Source organism: Somniosus microcephalus, chromosome 10, assembly GCF_052327205.1.
Source record: "Somniosus microcephalus isolate GS21.2 chromosome 10, FLI_Smic_1.0, whole genome shotgun sequence".
Classification (NCBI taxonomy): domain Eukaryota; kingdom Metazoa; phylum Chordata; class Chondrichthyes; order Squaliformes; family Somniosidae; genus Somniosus; species Somniosus microcephalus.
The window spans coordinates 66,675,799-66,692,959 of record NC_140996.1 but is presented as its reverse complement, the minus strand read 5'-3'; the positions used below and the strand labels follow the sequence as shown (position 1 = coordinate 66,692,959).

At 45.1% G+C, this 17,161-nt stretch overlaps 1 protein-coding gene across 1 annotated transcript in view; it reads right to left on the bottom strand.

Moving 5' to 3' along the window:
- LOC147111533 (UDP-glucose:glycoprotein glucosyltransferase 1-like) overlaps positions 1-17,161 on the bottom strand; it is a 680,288-nt gene that overhangs the window by 340,291 nt on the left and 322,836 nt on the right. Inside the window, exon 13 of the mRNA XM_085999896.1 lies at positions 10,780-10,902. Within this exon, the coding sequence (XP_085856022.1) occupies positions 10,780-10,902 (123 nt within the window). The remainder of the gene's footprint in view (positions 1-10,779; positions 10,903-17,161) is intronic.

The window sequence follows — 17,161 nt, the reverse complement described above, 5'->3', positions numbered from 1 at the left end:
GAGAAGCTATCTCTCTCTCTTTTTACTTTGCTGGACCACAGGTGAGCAGGGTGTTCTGACTCCTCGGCAAGGCAACCTAGCAGGAGTTAGGGGGTGGTGATTTGAGGGTAATTACTAAGATTGTTTAAGTAACATTGGAGCCATTTTATCCCTCGTTTTCGCCGTCTGCAGCCCCGTTGTATAGTTTTACTGTAATTACTGTGTTCGTGTGGTATAGTTTATTCTTTTGATTGTAGTGTATTTAGGTAATAAAACTTGATTTTTCTCTCATCCAAACCACTTGTCCGTTTTAATATCATTAATTATAAGTTCCTCCACTCAGAACTGAAGGAGGGGTAGCGATTCGAAACCGCTGTTTGTAAATTGGTTTAGAGTGCAGCAGCAAACGGCTGCTGGCCAGGTAAATTACCATAAACCAGTTAAAAGATGCCCCCCCCCCTTATAACTACACTTCAAAAGTACTTCATTGGCTGTAAAGTGCTTTGGGACATCCTGAGGCCATGAAAGGCGTTACATAAATGCAAGTCTTTCTTTCTTAATACATTCTGTTTTATTTATCTAATCAGTGACCTCTTTAAAAAAAACTCCACTGGTACTTCCCTGGTGTCCAGTAACCACTTCTCGAGTCTTTCTTAGCTCTCTGGATAGATACCATCTATCCCCTTTAATTTATCTGTTTCCCAATTAGGAGGTAGAAAAGTTGGCAGTAAAAAATAAAAAATCGTTTTAAGAAGGGATGTATTTTTGATTAAAAGACTGCAAAGATAAGGCTATTAATATGGCCTCTTCCTGGAGTGTTTTTTCAGATGTAATGATGGACTGCACAGACTGCACTTTCATCAAACATTGAAAGTTAATTAATGAAGAGCCTGTACTTGATATAGTATCTAGCAGTGAACCTACCGAAATGGTGGCAAATTTAGGGAGCAATTGATTGGCAGCATCAGGGACTAAAAATAAGAGGGAAAATAAAGCAATATTTCAGGAAAACTGATTTGAAGGCAGTGGTTCAGAGGTTTTTTTTAAAAATTCGTTTTTATGGGATGTGGGTGTCACTGGCAAGGCCAGCATTTATTGCCCATTCCCAATTGCCCTTGAGAAGGTGGGGAGAGGTTGGAGCGTGTGTCGAAGTGTGGGGAAGATCGGAGCGTGGGTCGTGGAAGGGGGGGGGGGAAAGAGATCAGCATGAGGGTCGCGGGGGCGGGGGGGTGGAAGCAGATCAGAGCATGGGTCCGGAGGGATGTGGGGGGAGATCGGAGCATGAGTTGGGTTTTGGGGAGTGGGCAGGAGATCGGAGCGTGGATCGGGGGGGGGGGGGGTTGGGGGTAGATCGGAGTGTGGGGCAGATCAGACCATGAGGAGGGGAGACCAGACCATGGGTTTGGGGGAGAGATTAGAAGATCGGTGCATGGGTTGGGGGTGGGGAGATCAGAGTGTGTTTCTAGGGGGAATAGGAGCGTGGGTCGGGGAGGGGGGAGAGGAAGATCAGATCATGGGTTGGGAAGCAAGTTAGCTTGGGATGCCAGGGGGAAGCTCCTGCTTCTCCTGGCCCACATGCAGCGGTGGAAAGGCACGTACCTGATGGATCCGACCATTCTCACCTCCTTTCAGCTGCCAGTTACCAGAGCCCTGGGAAACCCGAACTGCAGTCGCCATTAAATCTGAAAGGCTGTTAAAATTGGAGGCACGCAGGTTCATTAACATATTTAAATAATGGACCCACCTCTCGAGGGCTTAGTTGTCCACCCTGAACCTGCCTCTGTTAAAACCGGAAGGGCATGTTGGAGGCAGGATGGGGTCGGGTTTTAGATCTTTTACATTTTAAACTAATACCATACCCTCCCCCACCACCGGTCAAGGGGGGTTAAAATTACCCCCATACAGTCTACAGCACAGAATCAGGTCATTTGGCCCAATTGGTCTATGCCGGCATTTATGCTCCACATGAACCTCTTCTCACCCCTCTTCATCTAACCCAATCAGCATATTCTTCTATTTCTTTTTCCCTCATGTGCTTATCTAGCTTCCCCTTCATTGCATCAATGCAATTCATCTCAGCTGCTCCTTATGGTGGAGAGTTCCACATTCTAACCACTCCCTGGGTGAAGAAGTTTCTCCTGAATTCCCTATTGAATTTATTAGTGACTGTCTTATATTCATGACCTCTAGTTTGGACTCCCCCACAAATGGAAACATTTTCTCTATGTCTACCATATCAAACCCTTTCATTATCTTAAAGACCTCTATCAGGTCACCCCTCAGCCTTCTCTTTTCTAAAGAAAAGAGCCTCAGCCTGTTCAGCATTTCCTGATAAGTATAGCCTTTCAGTTCTGGTATCAGCCTTGTGAAACTTTTTTGCACCTTCTCCAGTGTCTCTATATCCCTTTTATAATATGGAGCCAAGAACTGTGCAAAGTACTTCAAGTGTGGTCCAACCAAGGTTCTATACAATTTTAACATAACTTCTCTTTTCAATTCGATCCCTCTAGAAATAAACCCCAGTGCCTGGTTTGTTTTTTATGGCCTTATTAGTCTGTGTCACTACTTTTAGTAATTTGTGTATCTGTAACCTTAGATCCCTTTGCTCTTCTACCCCATTCAGTCTTATAGCCAACCAAACTTCCGACCAAAATGTACTACTTCACATTTATCTATATTAAAATTAATTTACCAATTACTTGCCAATTCTGAAAGTTTATTAATATCTTGTATTTTGGCGCATTCTTCCTCAGTATTAACCATACCCCCAATTTGGTGTTGTTCACAAATTTTAAAGTTGAACTTCCAATTCCCGAGTCCAAATCATTAATGCAAATTGTGAACAACAATCTTCCCAGCATTGATCTCCGTGGAACACAGTCAGTCTGACTCGCTACCCTAAAGCCCTGCTGTTTGTTTTGCAGCCAACTTGCTATCCATTCTGCTACTTGTCTCCTGACTCCATGTACTCTAACCCTAGTCATGAGTCTGCCTTGTCAAAAGCCTTTTGATAATACAAATATATTACATCTACTACATTACACTTGTCAACTCTTTGTTATTTCTTCAAAGAATTCAATAAGATTGGTCAAGCATGACGTTCCCTTTTGAAATCCGTACTGATTATATTTTCGGTTTCTAGATGTTTTTCTATAACATCTTTGAGTAAAGAATCCATTATCTTTCCACCACCAACGTTAAGCTAACTAGTCTATAGTTCCCTGGACTTGTTCTATCTCTTTTTAAATATAGGAATAACATTAGCTGTCCACCAGTCCTCTTGTACTATTTCCTTTTCTAATGAATTTTTATCTGTGTAATAATGCCTGTTGCCTCTTTCCTATTTTTTTCTAGTTTACCTTCCCTGGTTCCATTCTCATCCCCTCCAAATTAGCTTTATTCCAATCTATTACTTTGGTCTTTGTCTTACTTATGTCTTTCTCAGTCATTATTTTAAACTTTATATTGTGATCGTTATTGCCTAGATGATCTCCAGCACTTACTTATCTGCTCTGATTCATTTCCCTTTACTAGATCTAGCATGTGATTTTGTTGGGCTTCTTATGTACTGGGTAAGAACGGAATCTTGAACACACTGTAAAAACTCCATTCCTTACTTCTTCTTAACAGTTAATTTTAGGGTAGTTAAAATCTCCCATTATTATTATTATTCTATATCTATTAATCATTTCATAGATTTGCATACATATTTCTTCCTCCACTTCCCTTCCACTATTAGGTGGTCAGTAGAATATCCCTATTAGCATGATTGACCCCTTCTTATCCATTATCTCCATCCGTATAGATTCTGTTTCTATCTTAATGTTAGTTCACGGAATCACAGAATCCCCACAGTGCAGATAGAGGCCATTTCGGCCCATCGAGCCTGCACCGACACATATCCCACCCTATCCCCGTAACCCCACGTATTTAATCCCCTAACACTAAGGGTCAATTTATCATAGCCAAATCAACCTAACCTGCACATCTTTTGGACATAGTTATATCCCTTTTTTCCACCAACATTATGTTATCTCTAATTAGTGTAGCTACCCCACCCCATCTTCTTCCTATCCTTTCTAAACACAATTGCCCTGAATTTGCTGTCGGCATGATGGCGAGCTGTCTGTGTTTACCACCATACTGCCTTTGAAACTGACTGCAAGTTCGGATTTCCGCATATGCTTGCACTAAATCCTGAACTTACGATCTGTCAAGTTATGAATACACAGAGGCTTCGCTGCATCTTTCACCTCCTGATAGAAATCAATGTGTTGGTGAAAAGTTGGGCTAATTGCCCACCTACTCCAAAGTAATTACGCTTTCAATTTTTAAGTCTTGCGCAAACAGTAAGGGGACTGGAAGTTAGAACTTAATTCCCAATAAAAACCTAACACACAACACAATTAATAGGTACCATCAATTGTATATGTACATAGACCTGTCAGGCTGTGTATCCTGCAAGAAAATGGTTTACAATCCGCAAATGTCAATTTAGAACAATCATTGTAGATTGTCATTTTTGTTTTAACTTAAATCATGAGAACAGAAGCATTTTTATTTTTAAATGTCACCAGATGATATGTTTAGTGTTGTAATTACTGAGGAAACTGAGCTAGATATTTTGTAGAATATACGCCACTCGCTATCTATTGCAACATAACTACATCACAGAATGATCTCGAGTCAGTCGTTAACTCCCAGCCAGAACATGAACTCGTTTCTTATCCCAGTTCAAGAGTGAAGCATGATGATTAATGCAGTTTGAGATAAAGCTGTTTGTTCTATGTGTGTACAAATCTTTGTTGTAGAATGCGTTGCTATAAGAAACATTAGTAAATGTCAGCGTGCCACAGTGTTGAGACAGGCTCTAGCAATGATTATTCCAGCCACTTTTTCTAGCGGTGTAGATCAAATGAATGACATGATGCTGATTTATTCCTGCCATCAGAGTCAGCTGCTAGCTGAAGCTAAGCACAGACACACCATTAAAGCTTGCGAGACCCGAATGAATACCTTATAGAAAATCTCATCTTCTAAGAATCAGGAAGTAGAAGGATCACCGCCACACGTGATCCCAGGTTTGCATACGCACAATGGTACGCTCCTGGGCTCTGTGAGGGAGTACGCTGCGCGGAGCTCTGCAGTATTTTAAAGAAAGTTCTCGCAGGGGGGAAATCACACAAGGTAGATGTGGATTTACTTGCAATGGCAGCGGTGTACTCCTTAGTTTCGCCGCCGACCGCAAATTCAGGCTCATTATATCCTGCAATATTTAACTGCCTGTCCTGTTCGTTATTAATCCATGTTTCAGTTATCCCTACTACATCTGGCTCCTCGTTACAAATTATTGCCTTCAATTCCCCCATTTTGTTTTGGATGTTGTGCACATTACTGTACAGGCAATTTAATTCATTTTTATTAATTATTCCACTCACTTTATTTTGAACAGTCATTTTATACTTATGTTCTATAACTATATCTGTTCTCTGAAATAAAAACAAAAATGCTGGAAATACTCAGCAGGTCAGGCAGCATCTGTGAAGAGAGAAAATCTCAAGGTCGATGACCCTTCGTCAGAACTGGAAAAACTTGGAGATGGAACAGGTTTTTAAGCAAGTGTAGGGGCAGGAAAAGGGGGGAGGGGAGGAAAAAACAAAAGGGATGGTCTGTGATAGGATGGAAGGCAGGAGAGATTAAGAGACAAAAGTAATGATGGTGCAAGGGTACTGGTGAGGCCACACCTGGAATATTGCGTACAGTTTTGGTTTCCATATTTAAGAAAAGATATACTTGCTCTCGAGGCAGTTCAGAGAAGGTTCACTCGGTTGATTCCGGAGATGAGGGGGTTGACGTATGAGGAAAGGTTGAGTAGGTTGGGCCTCTACTCATTGGAATTCAGAAGAATGAGAGGCGATCTTATCGAAACATATAAGGTTGTGAGGGGGCTTGATCGGGTGGATGTGGGGAGGATGTTTCCACTGATGGGTGAGACTAGAACAAGGGGGCATAATCTTAGAATAAGGGGCTGCCCTTTCAAAACTGAGATGAGGAGAAACTTCTTCACTCAGAGGGTGGTGAATCTATGGAATTTGCTACCTCAGAGAGCTGTGGAAGCTGCGACATTAAATAAATTTAAAACGGAGATAGACAGTTTCCTAGCTGATAAGGGAATTGGGGGTTACGGGGAGAGGGCAGGGAAGTGGACGTGAGTCTAGGTTCGGATCAGCCATGATCCTATTGAATGGCGGAGCAGGCCTGAGGGACCGTATGGCCTACTCCTGCTCCTACTTCTTATGTTCTTATGTAAAAGGAGATGGTAATGGGACAAGTTAAGAAACAAAAGATGACTCTAGATGAAGTGTAAATGGCAATGGCAGAATGATCAACTGCTGCCATGTGGGAGAGAAAAAAAAATGAAAAAAAAGATAGGGGCAGAGGTTATGGGCTGAAATTGTTGAACTCGATGTTGGGTCCAGAAGGCTGTAAAGGCCTAATCGAAAGATGAGGTGCTGTTCCTCGAGCTTATGTTGAGCTTCATTGGAGCAGTGTAAGAGGCCGAGGACAGAGAGGTCAGAGTGGGAGTGGAGCGGAGAATTAAAGTGACAGGCGACCGGAAGCTCGGGGTCACCCTTACGGACTGAACGGAGGTGTTCCGCAAGGCGGTCACCCAATCTGCGTTTGGTCTCCCCAATGTAGAGGAGACCGCATCGTGAGCAGCGAATACAGTATACTAAATTGCAAGAAGTACAAGTTCTCTGTTCGTTTATATTACCTTTATTCCTCATCTTGGTCTGACCTTTACTCCTATTATGTTATTTTCACCAGATCACTCCCCCGTCTTACTAGTTTAAAGTAACACACATTATTTATGAATAAAGCAAAGTAACTGTACAAGTTTGCATAAGTAAAGTAACAATTTACAAAAGCAATCTTACATACACAGCAGTGTTGTTTATAATTAGTACTGCAGTACTTGGTTTCCACCCCCGCACCAATCTTCTCTCCTTGCCTCCTGAAGGTATTGACTCTATGCTGGGATACAATTCTCTGCGCATTGGTCTCCTCTGGTGTTTTGACCAAGTGGCCATTATGCATGTATGGGACTCAACTGGCAGGATATTCACCTACATGAAGAATCACAGCTGAGCCAAATTTTGCCCAATGTGTAGTGATCAACAATGGGAACTCCAGGACATTTTTCTCTCCCGTAAAAATTAGCTTCCAAGGCCAATCGTAGCACTGGTCTGTATGGCTAAGCTGTGCATTGGCGAAACTCACTGTGTCATCAGAAAAGCGAGATACAGCACTCAATAAGAGGTTTATTCTTGTATTCGAGTACATCCTTTTTTAAAACTTATATTTTTGGTGGCGTACAAGATATGTCACATGATGCTCCAGTATACGATGAAAAGAGAGAGTTTGCAGAGACAAAAGAGGAAGCATATCAGATCAGTTTAATCAGGAAGGATGCAAAGCACCAATATGTCTCTCTAGTTATAGTGGAAATGAGTGAGAGCCAAATGCAAAGAAAATATTTTAGAGCGAAAAAGGACTGTACTGAGGTCATGCACCAGTTTTCCTGTTGGCTTGGAGATGGTCTAAGTGATCAGTTTGTACTGTCTGTTGAGCCAGTATAGCTTTTTATTACACAACAGTGCATGAAGTTGAGTAGGAGAAATAAGCACATCTAACACTGCAGTGAAATAGCCTGGAGTAGTAAGGAATCCTCACTCTCATCCTGTGAAAATGGGATCCCCAAGAAAGTAGATGAGCAATTAAAAAGGAAAAAAAACATTTGCAAAGACTGCTGGAAAATCAAACAGAAATAGAAAGTGCTGGAAATACATAGCAGATCAGTCAGCACCTACTAAGAGAAAGGACAACTTCAATGGCCCTGATGAAGGGTTACATCCAAAACATTAACCTGGCTTTTCTCTTTGCAGATGCCGACTAATCTTATATATATTTTCAACATGTTCTGTTTTTGTTCTAAAGTGGGTGAGCAATTGGGTCCTGAAATTACATCACGGAATACTGGTGTATGAACACTTAACATGCTTGTTTGAAATTCCTTTCTCTGCTATTTTAGTGGAGGTATTAACTAATTTATTTTAAGCAATGCCTCTGCTAAAATAGCAAAAAGTGAATTCCAGACAAACATGTTAAGTGCTCATATGCTGATAATAATCCATGGCAGGACCTTAATTTTTGTCAAGAAGTATATGTGAGGTTTCTAAGTAGTAATTTGTGTGCAACATAAAATAATGATATTGCATTCATCTTAAATGTCACACCACCCCCCTAAGTTAAAGGGGAAAAAATAATTCTATGATTTTTGGGAATTACTGAAATTCATACATAATGGCCCAGGTTTTTCGGTAAAATAACAGTGAGGCTATCAGGCCTAGAAATTCAGTATAGCCACGTTTGGGGCGCTACAGCCGGGCGGCCGCTAAAGTTTGCGCCCGGCGCAACTTCGCGCCACCTTCGCCGATATTCAGTGGCATCGCCCCAAGAGGTTGCTGCTGCGCTAAAGCAGGCGATGCACGACTATCATTAGGCGCTAAGCCGGCGATCCGGGGCGCTAACACCGAGGACGGGCGCAGCGCAGGTGCGGCAAGTTGCTCAATGAAGGCAGACACGCTGGCGCCGATCAGCTCTTAAAGGGGAAGGGTCGACTTGTTTGGCTGCCATGCCCTGCACACTGCAGCCCTGAAGCAAGGCCTGACCATTGCTGGTTCATCAGTTCTACGCCCTCAACCATGGGGAAGCCCGCTATTCTTCCAAAGCCGATTGCACGCTCTTGCTGCTTGTCCAGGGTCATGGGGAAGGAGATGTACTGACGTCTCCTTCTGAAAAGGGCATTGTTCACCTGGCGGATGCAGCAATGTACCGCGAACTGGGAGATGTTGGCAATGTCCCCAGTAGCGGATTGGAAGGAGCCAGTGGCATCGAAGTTGAGAGCCACCGTCACCTTCACTGCCACTGACAGAGATGTCCTGCTCCTCAGCTGTGGCTGCAGATCTCTGCGAAGCAGGTGGCAGATCTGAGTGACCACCTCCCTTCTGAATCGTATCCTCCGATCACACTGCTCCTCAGACATGTTCAGATATGAGAACTGCTGGCGGTATACCCTGGGTGGGTAAGGCCTCCTGTGCCGACGCCTGTTGGCCAATCTCCGTCTGGCCATGACTGGCACTCTCTCACGGCGTCTCTGATCCCTTTGAATGCAATGCAGAAAGCCAACGTTTCCACCCATTGCAGCCCCCATTATATGTGGCGACTCAAGGCTATGGCACTGAAGGTGAAATCCAAGTGCAAAGCTCTGGCCTGAAGCCACAAGTACCTGTGCAAGCGCTGAGTCAAAGCAGAAAGCTCTCTGCCTTTGTCTCTCTCCAAATATCCGTCTCTCACACAGAGGGATTGGCACAAAATGGCTGCCACTTATACTGCAGGAGGAGTCCCCTTTAAATAGCGCCCCCCGCGCCCCGCAGCGACTGGGAACCGTTCCCCTCTACCAGTCGCTGGGGGCGCCAGGCGCAAAGAAGGGCGGCGCCACTGAATTTCCGGTTCGGGGCGCACAAAGGGCGTTGCACGATGAAATGACATCAGGATCTGCGCGCGCAGCTGAGCGCGCGCAAAGGCTTTGCGCCGCCGCTAAATCTTTACTGAAGTTGGGGAGAGGCGCAGATCGCACTGCGCCCGGCCGCTAGCTGCCTAGCGCCCCACATCTCCTCCTCCTAAGGCGCTAGCGGCTGGCGCAAACAACTGAATTTCTAGGCCTCAGTGTTCAGGAAGTTGCTGTCCGAGTTGCTCTGTTCCTCAAGAAGTTTCACAATCTCGTCGAGAGACTCAGCATTGATACACATGGAACAGCATGAAGTTGTTGTACTTAAGTGATAGAGACCCACTAAACATGCCAGAAAAAGTTAGGGTTTGTCCATCCCATTGTGTAAGTAAATTTTTAATGGTGTGATGAGTCTTAATTACTGCCAAACAACATTTCTGTCACTGAAAATTAACTTTTACAAGTATAGAGTCTCATTCCTTCAGACTTTAATAATCGAAGATATAAAAAAATTTAAACATTTTCATAATTTTTTTTAACGTTTTCTTTGACTCTTTTATTAATCCCATCTTTCTTTCCCTCTCTTTATTTCGCTTTCTGTACATGATTTGACATTGAATTAAATATTCAAACTTACATTTCCTGATTCAGACTCTGTGATGCTTGTTAACGATTCTTCAATCTGATTGGTTAAGTAGATACACAGTTGCTTGCTCTGTTCACACAGGTTCCAGGTCCCCTGTAGAGGGCACTGTGTACCAAAATGGCTTTCTAATCACAGCAAGTTCCAGTGCAAAACCTCACAAAAAGTCTGTGAGCAAGTGTAAGTGTAATGAACGCCTGGCACTGTTTGTTCACCGTTGACCGCAAAATCCGGCCCACTTTATTTGTAAGAAAGAATCTCCACCCAGGACTGGGAATCATAACACTGACGTGCTTTGGACTTCCCTCAGCTAATTTGCTAGATGCTCAAACATCTCATCAATTAAAACAATGGATACTAAGTAGCTATCTACACTAATAGATTTATCAGATGAAAAGTACATATCTGGCCTGTACATTTGCAACATATGGATAATTATAGGTGAGCCAGCACAAAGGGGAGAAATGGCAGGAAACTGTAGCTCATACAAGGCCGTATGGAGCCAATGGAGTGCTTAGCGCACACTGTATATTTTGAAGGGCAATGTCGCAAAATGCTAAGAACAGTTAAATCATGAGAAACTCACCATGTGTTTTATAGCATTGGAGAGTAATCTTCTCCCAGACAACTTGTCAAAATCAGCAACAATCCAGACGGTCACTGCATAAATGATGTCTTCATCTGAAAGTAAGAAATACTCTTGTGACTGCTGCAATGTTCAGTGGTATTTTTTTGGGGTCATATTATATATCATTAGCCCATTATAAAAGAAAGTTACAACTTTTTGTAGCATACCTAGATTACTCAAGCCAAAATCATCAGTAGCATTTTATAGGCCTAGCTTCTAGACAGAAAAAGAATAGACAAAATCTGGTCAGAAATACAGGCCTGAATTTTTACCTTTGAGACGCGCTGGCAGTGGGGAAGCTGTGGATCGCGTCGGGAACCCGGGAGTTAGAGAGGTGCGTTTCGCAGTGGCCTTTTAACGGAGTCACTGCAATTGAATCAGACTTCCAGCTTTCCTGACCAATTAATGGGAGCGGGTGTGATGACGCCATGTATGATTCGAATTCAGTTGAGGTATTTAAAGGAACAATGCACAGATGTGAGTTGAAGGTTGGTGGAGGTGGAAGAGAGGTTGTTGGAGTAGAGAGTGCATTGTGGAAATACTGAGTTGGTTGTTGGTAAATAATTTGATATTGCTAGATACTAAATATTGCAGGGTCAACGACAGAAAGCTGCCCAGAGATTCAGTGATGCCTCCCTGCAAATCCTGCTCCAAGGAGTTGGGGCCCGTAGGGACGTACTGTTCCCTGGTGACTGGAGGAAGAGGCCAGCAGCCGAGACAAAGAGGGTCCGGCTGGAGATCTCGGAAGAGGTGAGCAGCAGGAGTGTGATGAGCAGGTCCTGGATACAGTGCAGGAAGCACTTTAGCTCATGAGGTCAGGAAAGGTGAGTACAATGCCGCATTCAACTACATCCTGATGTGCGTGTCACCCCCAACCCCCTCATTCTGCCTTCCCAACCTACTCCTGTACATCACTCCTCACACCAATCCAAACTGCAGGTGCACCCATCGTTCTCTCTCTATGCACCTACTCACGTCCCCATCTGACCATCCACCACTGACACGTGCCCTCATCTTAATGCAATGTCATGCATCTCGCTCATAATCACCCTCTACAGATGTTATCCATCCATCCCTTCCACTCATTCCATGATTCTCACTCAAAAGTTTCTTGTTTCCCTCCTTGCAGGAGAAGAGAGCACAGAAAACCCAGGAAAGGTAGAGGTGATGCATCTGGTGACAGAGCCAGTGGTGACCCTCCAGTGATGAAACCACTGGCTGCAGCAGAGGAGATGGCGCTGGAGATAAGCAGAGTTGCTGAGCTGCTGGCAGTGGGAGATGGAGAGAGGGGGAACTCCCAGCTACCCAGTGACAGAATGAAATATCACACAGCCACATGGCATACAGCAGTCACTCATGTTGACTTGATGTCAGCAGCCAGTGAAATATGATCATGTGCATAATGGTAACTTAAAACATTCTAATCTATCATAACAATTCTAATTCATGTCTTTACTCTCCCACAGGCCCATCAAGTGCCCGCCCCCCACCACTGTCCAGCCAGTGGGAAGAGGAAGAGGACTCCTCAGAGGAGGTTGCGGACTCTGAGGGTGCACCATCACACGACCCATGTACACCCAGCACCAGTGCAGATACACACACGTTGGTGGGTCCACTAAGTCAGAAAGTAATGTTGTAACGTGGTGTCTCCCACATCACATGTGAGCAGGAGCAGATGGTGGAGACAGGGACAGCAGTGGAGAGTCCTCGTTGGAGGGCGCAGGTCGCTCCAAGCACTGCTTAGCTGGATCATGATGCTGAACCTCGGGGCCCATCGACAAAGTGGATGACTCTGGAGGAGCAACAGAAAAGGCGTGAGGCTCTGGCAGGATTTCCAGCTGCAATGTACTCGCATGCAGGGAGAATGGAGGAGTCCATCTCCAACATGAGCAACATGATGTTGCAGGCCATGGCAATGATGTGTTCATTCATGGAAAGGGTGGGCACCTGCATGGAGCATCAAATGCGGCATTCAAATGAGTGCATGCTTGCTGTGAACAACAGCTTGCAGACTCTGAATGCCACTTTATCTAGGATGGATAGAAACCTAGACTTGGCCGTTCATCGCCCCACTGATGTGCAAGGTGCTCTCCAGTTTCTTGCTAGCAGGGAAGTGCGGGTGGGTCATGAGAGGGATGATATGGTGAGAGGGGACATGGAAGTGCGGACTCTGCTCCAAAGCGCTCCCACTTCTTCCCTGTTGCCGCCCCCCCCCCCCAAGTCAGAGTCCCACAGGCTTCCTCGTGTCCCGGTGGCCAAGTCTGCCCCTGCACAGGTGCAAGAGGAGCAGTCTTTGGCGGGGCCCCCACAGGCTCCAAAACCCAGAGGACGTCTGCCAATAGTATCTAGTCAGAGCAGGTATGTGAGCAGCCTGCTTCTAGCTCTGCTGAAGCCACAGGGGTTGCATGGTGTAGGAATGGCAGGAAGAGGAAGATTAAAGAATTCTAGATGCACAAGGGTATACACATGGTTGTGTTACAAAATGTTAGACTGTTAAGTTTCTGTTTACTTTTTGAGCCACATATAATTATTTATTTGCACCACTGTCCCATTTGTTCATTTTTGCCTGCTGCCTGGCAAGTGACCTTGTCAGTTGGAGTGAATGGTAAGATGTTATTTAACCTCGAGCAATAGGTGTGTGCGACAGGAATGGTTTGGTCATTTTAGGACTGCTTTGTGGTGGGGGGCGGGGTGGGGGAAAGTTGGTTCAGCATCTGGGTGCCATATAGGTGCACTGGTGCAGCTCAACTAAATCGTGCCATTGAGGCCATCCCGGGCCTCCCCGGCAGCAACATGGGCCGCTGCTGGTGCTATGTCCACTTCGGGTTCCTCCTCTTCCAACTCCTCCGAAGAGGCTCTGTGCTCTGTGCCTTGCTCCTCCAGCAGCTCCAATCCTCGCTGCTGTGTTATGTTGTGCACAGCGCAGCATACCACAATCATTCTGGAGACCCTGGCTGGTGCATATTGAAGGGGTCCTCCAGATCTGTCCAGGCATCTGAAGCGCATCTTCAGCATCCTGATTGCTTGCTCTATTACACATCTCGTCATCACTTGGCTTTGATTCTAGCACTCTTCGGCCTCATTGCTTAGCCTCCTCAAGGGCGTCATCAGCCACATCTTCAGTGGATATCCCTTGTCTCCAAGCAGCCAACCGGTAAGTCTGATCGGAGGTACAAAGAGCTGAGGGAGGGTTGACTGACGCAGGATGAATGAACCATGACAGCTCCCTGGGAATCTGGCACACACATGCATGATGATCTATTTGTGGTTGCAGACAAGCTGCATATTAATGGAGTGGAAGCCCTTATGGTTCACGAACACTCCTGGATGATCTGGATGGCCACATGTGTGCAGTCGATGATGCCTTGCACCTGTGGGAAGGCAGCTGGCGCTGCAAAGCTGAATGCCCACTCAGTCTGATTGGCTTTATCAGTGGCAAAGTGTACATAAGTGCATGCCTCATCAAACATGGCATCAGTCACCTGGGTGATGTATTTGTGAGCGGCCGACTGCGAGATCCTGCAAATATCTTTTGCAGATCCCTAGAAGGAGCTTGATGCGAAGAAGTTGAGGGCGGTGATGACTTTGACCCACTGGTAAGGCATGTCCACCAGGTCCACTTGGCTGCAGGTCTTCTTCCAGCAAGCTACAAATGTCTGCCACGACCTGATGCGATACCCAGAGCCTCCTGAGGCACTGCAGTTCAGTTATGTCCAGGAACCTCATCCTCTGCCTATATACCCTGTGTTGGGGGTATCACCTCCTGCGAGCTGCACCCCTGTGCTCATCCCCTCTCTCCTGTGGATCGGCAGGTCAGTGAGGAGAAGGCTGCTGCTGCTCCTGTTAGTGTTGCTGGTATTGTTGCTGCTGGTGCTCATCTTGGTCCTCATCTAAGGTCCAAGGTGAAACAGCATAGGCAGCACCCATGCTGATCTGATATTTGACAGATGTAAAGTGGAGATCAGAGGCACAATCCTCCAATGTAGTGAGAGTGACTTCCAAAGTTGTAGAAATCACCTGCAAACTCCTGAAAGCAAACTCTCAGCACAAGTGGTGTCAGCAAGAGCCTTTCCGTTAGGCAAGGAAGCAGGTGTGAGGTTTGACTATTAGTGTGATATTTTTAAGTGCACTGGTTCAGCTCCCTCACTTGCCGCGGTGCTCTCGCCTTACTTTCACTGGCGAGGTTCAGCAAGCTCGGAATCCCGTGGACAGCCAGAAATAGCTCCAACAACAGATAAAGGCTGTTAATAGCCTCTTAACTATTTCCAAATTGGTTTAAATAGGTAACCTATCCCTCCCAAGGGGGTCTCTCGCATGTTGCCTAACACGCTTGAGTTAAAGGCAGAAGCCAGCGGTTGAAGCTGGCTTCCCGACACTGTCAATTTCAGCACTTTTAACTACCCACCCGCTCCCAAACCCACTCTTTAAAGTTAAAATTCAGCCCATTGTCTAATTGCAAAAAAAAACACTGATACATCAGTCATGATGTTTGGTTTCTTCTTGTAATAGAAAGATGCATAATAAAACAAGGCTAATGCACAAGTAATCTACCATTGTTTCAAATTTAATTTTTATGTTGCCATCTTTCTTTCCCAGACACAAGAAAAGCTATTTAGGTGAAATGGCATTTTGTTGCTGAAGTTTTGTAGTTCAAGTACTACAGAGGGAAAGAGAATGTCACAGCATCTATAAGGAACAACATGCTTTATGGATCATAAGAGCACAAGGTCAGTAACCTTACAATGAAATGAGACTTTTCCAACTGCCTTCAAGTTGTAAGAAGGTCAAAGAGAGACATGAAAGAGAGACATGATCCAAGTCTTTAAAATGCCCAGAAGCAGAGCTGATGTAGATATAAGCAAGCTATTCAGCTTAGACTTCGAGCTATAGGGGTCGATACAGCCTGACATGATCAATACTGCATGCAACACAATTGGGTTGGGGCAATGTGCCTGTAGAGGGTGGCAAGATAGGGAAAATAGCAAAGTCATGGGATAGATGAATATTCTGCAGTTTCAAGGCTGAGTTGAAGGAATGTTATCTGTGGAGGGCAGCAGACAAAAGCCAAACAGAAGAGATCTGGTAATATTCTGGAGTTTGTATCGCCATCTTTGAGGATCAGGGAGAATTATACATAATTAGGTACATAACAGGTACAATTAGAGCCCCTGACATAGACATGGAAGAAGTAAGCTACGGGAACGGTAGTATAGTGGTAATCTTACTGAGCTAATAATCCAGAGGCCCTGGACTAATTATCCAGAGACATAAGTTCAAATCCCACCACAGCAGCTGGAGAATTTAAATTCAGTAAATAAATCTGGAATAAAAAGTTAGTATCAGTATCGGATTGTTGTAAAAACCCATCTGGTTCACTAATGTCCTTTAGGGAAGGAAATCTACTGTCCTTACCTGGGCTGCCCTATATGTGACTCCATACGAGACGAGGTCCCGACTTCACACTGAGGACACCCTCCCTCGTGTTGTGTGGCACTACCACCGTGCAAAAGGGGACAGATTCAGAACTGATCTAGCAGCTCAAAACTGGGCATCAGCAGCAGCAGAATTGTATTCCACCATAATCTGTAACCTCATGACCCGGCATATCCCTCACTCTACCATTACCATCCAGCCAGGGGACCAAACCTGGTTCAATAAGGAGTGTAAAAGAGCAGCACCAGGACTACATGCTTGCTAAAAAGTGGAAGCAGCATGCTATAGATAGAGCTAAGCGATCCCACAATCAACAGATCAGATCAAAGCTCTGCAGTCCTGTCACATCCAGTCATGAATGGGCCATTAAACAACTAATGGGAGAAGGAGGCTCCATTAATATTCCCATCCTCAATGATGGTGGAGCCCAGCACGTGAGTGCAAAAGAGAAGGCTGTAACGTTTGCAACCATCTTCAGCCAGAAGTGCCAAGTGGATGATCCATATCGGCCTCCTCCTGAGGTCCCCACCATCACAGAAGCCAATTCGATTCACTCCATGTGATATCAAGAAATGGCTGAGCACACTGAATACAGCAAAGGCTATGGGCCCCGACAACATCCCGGCTGTCGTGCTGAAGCCTTGTGCTCCAGAACCAGCCGCGCCTCTAGCCAAGTTTTTCCAGTACAGCTACAACACTGGCATCTATCCGACAATGTGGAAAACTGCCCAGGTTTTGTCCACAAAAAGCGAGTCAAATCCAATCTGACCAATAACCGTCCCATCAGTCTACTCTCAATCATCAGCAAAGTGATGGATGGTGTCATCGACAGGGCTATCAAGTGGCATTTACTCACCAATTGTGAGGGTGCCGGTCAGTTCCTTCAGTAACCCCTAGATGGCACCTT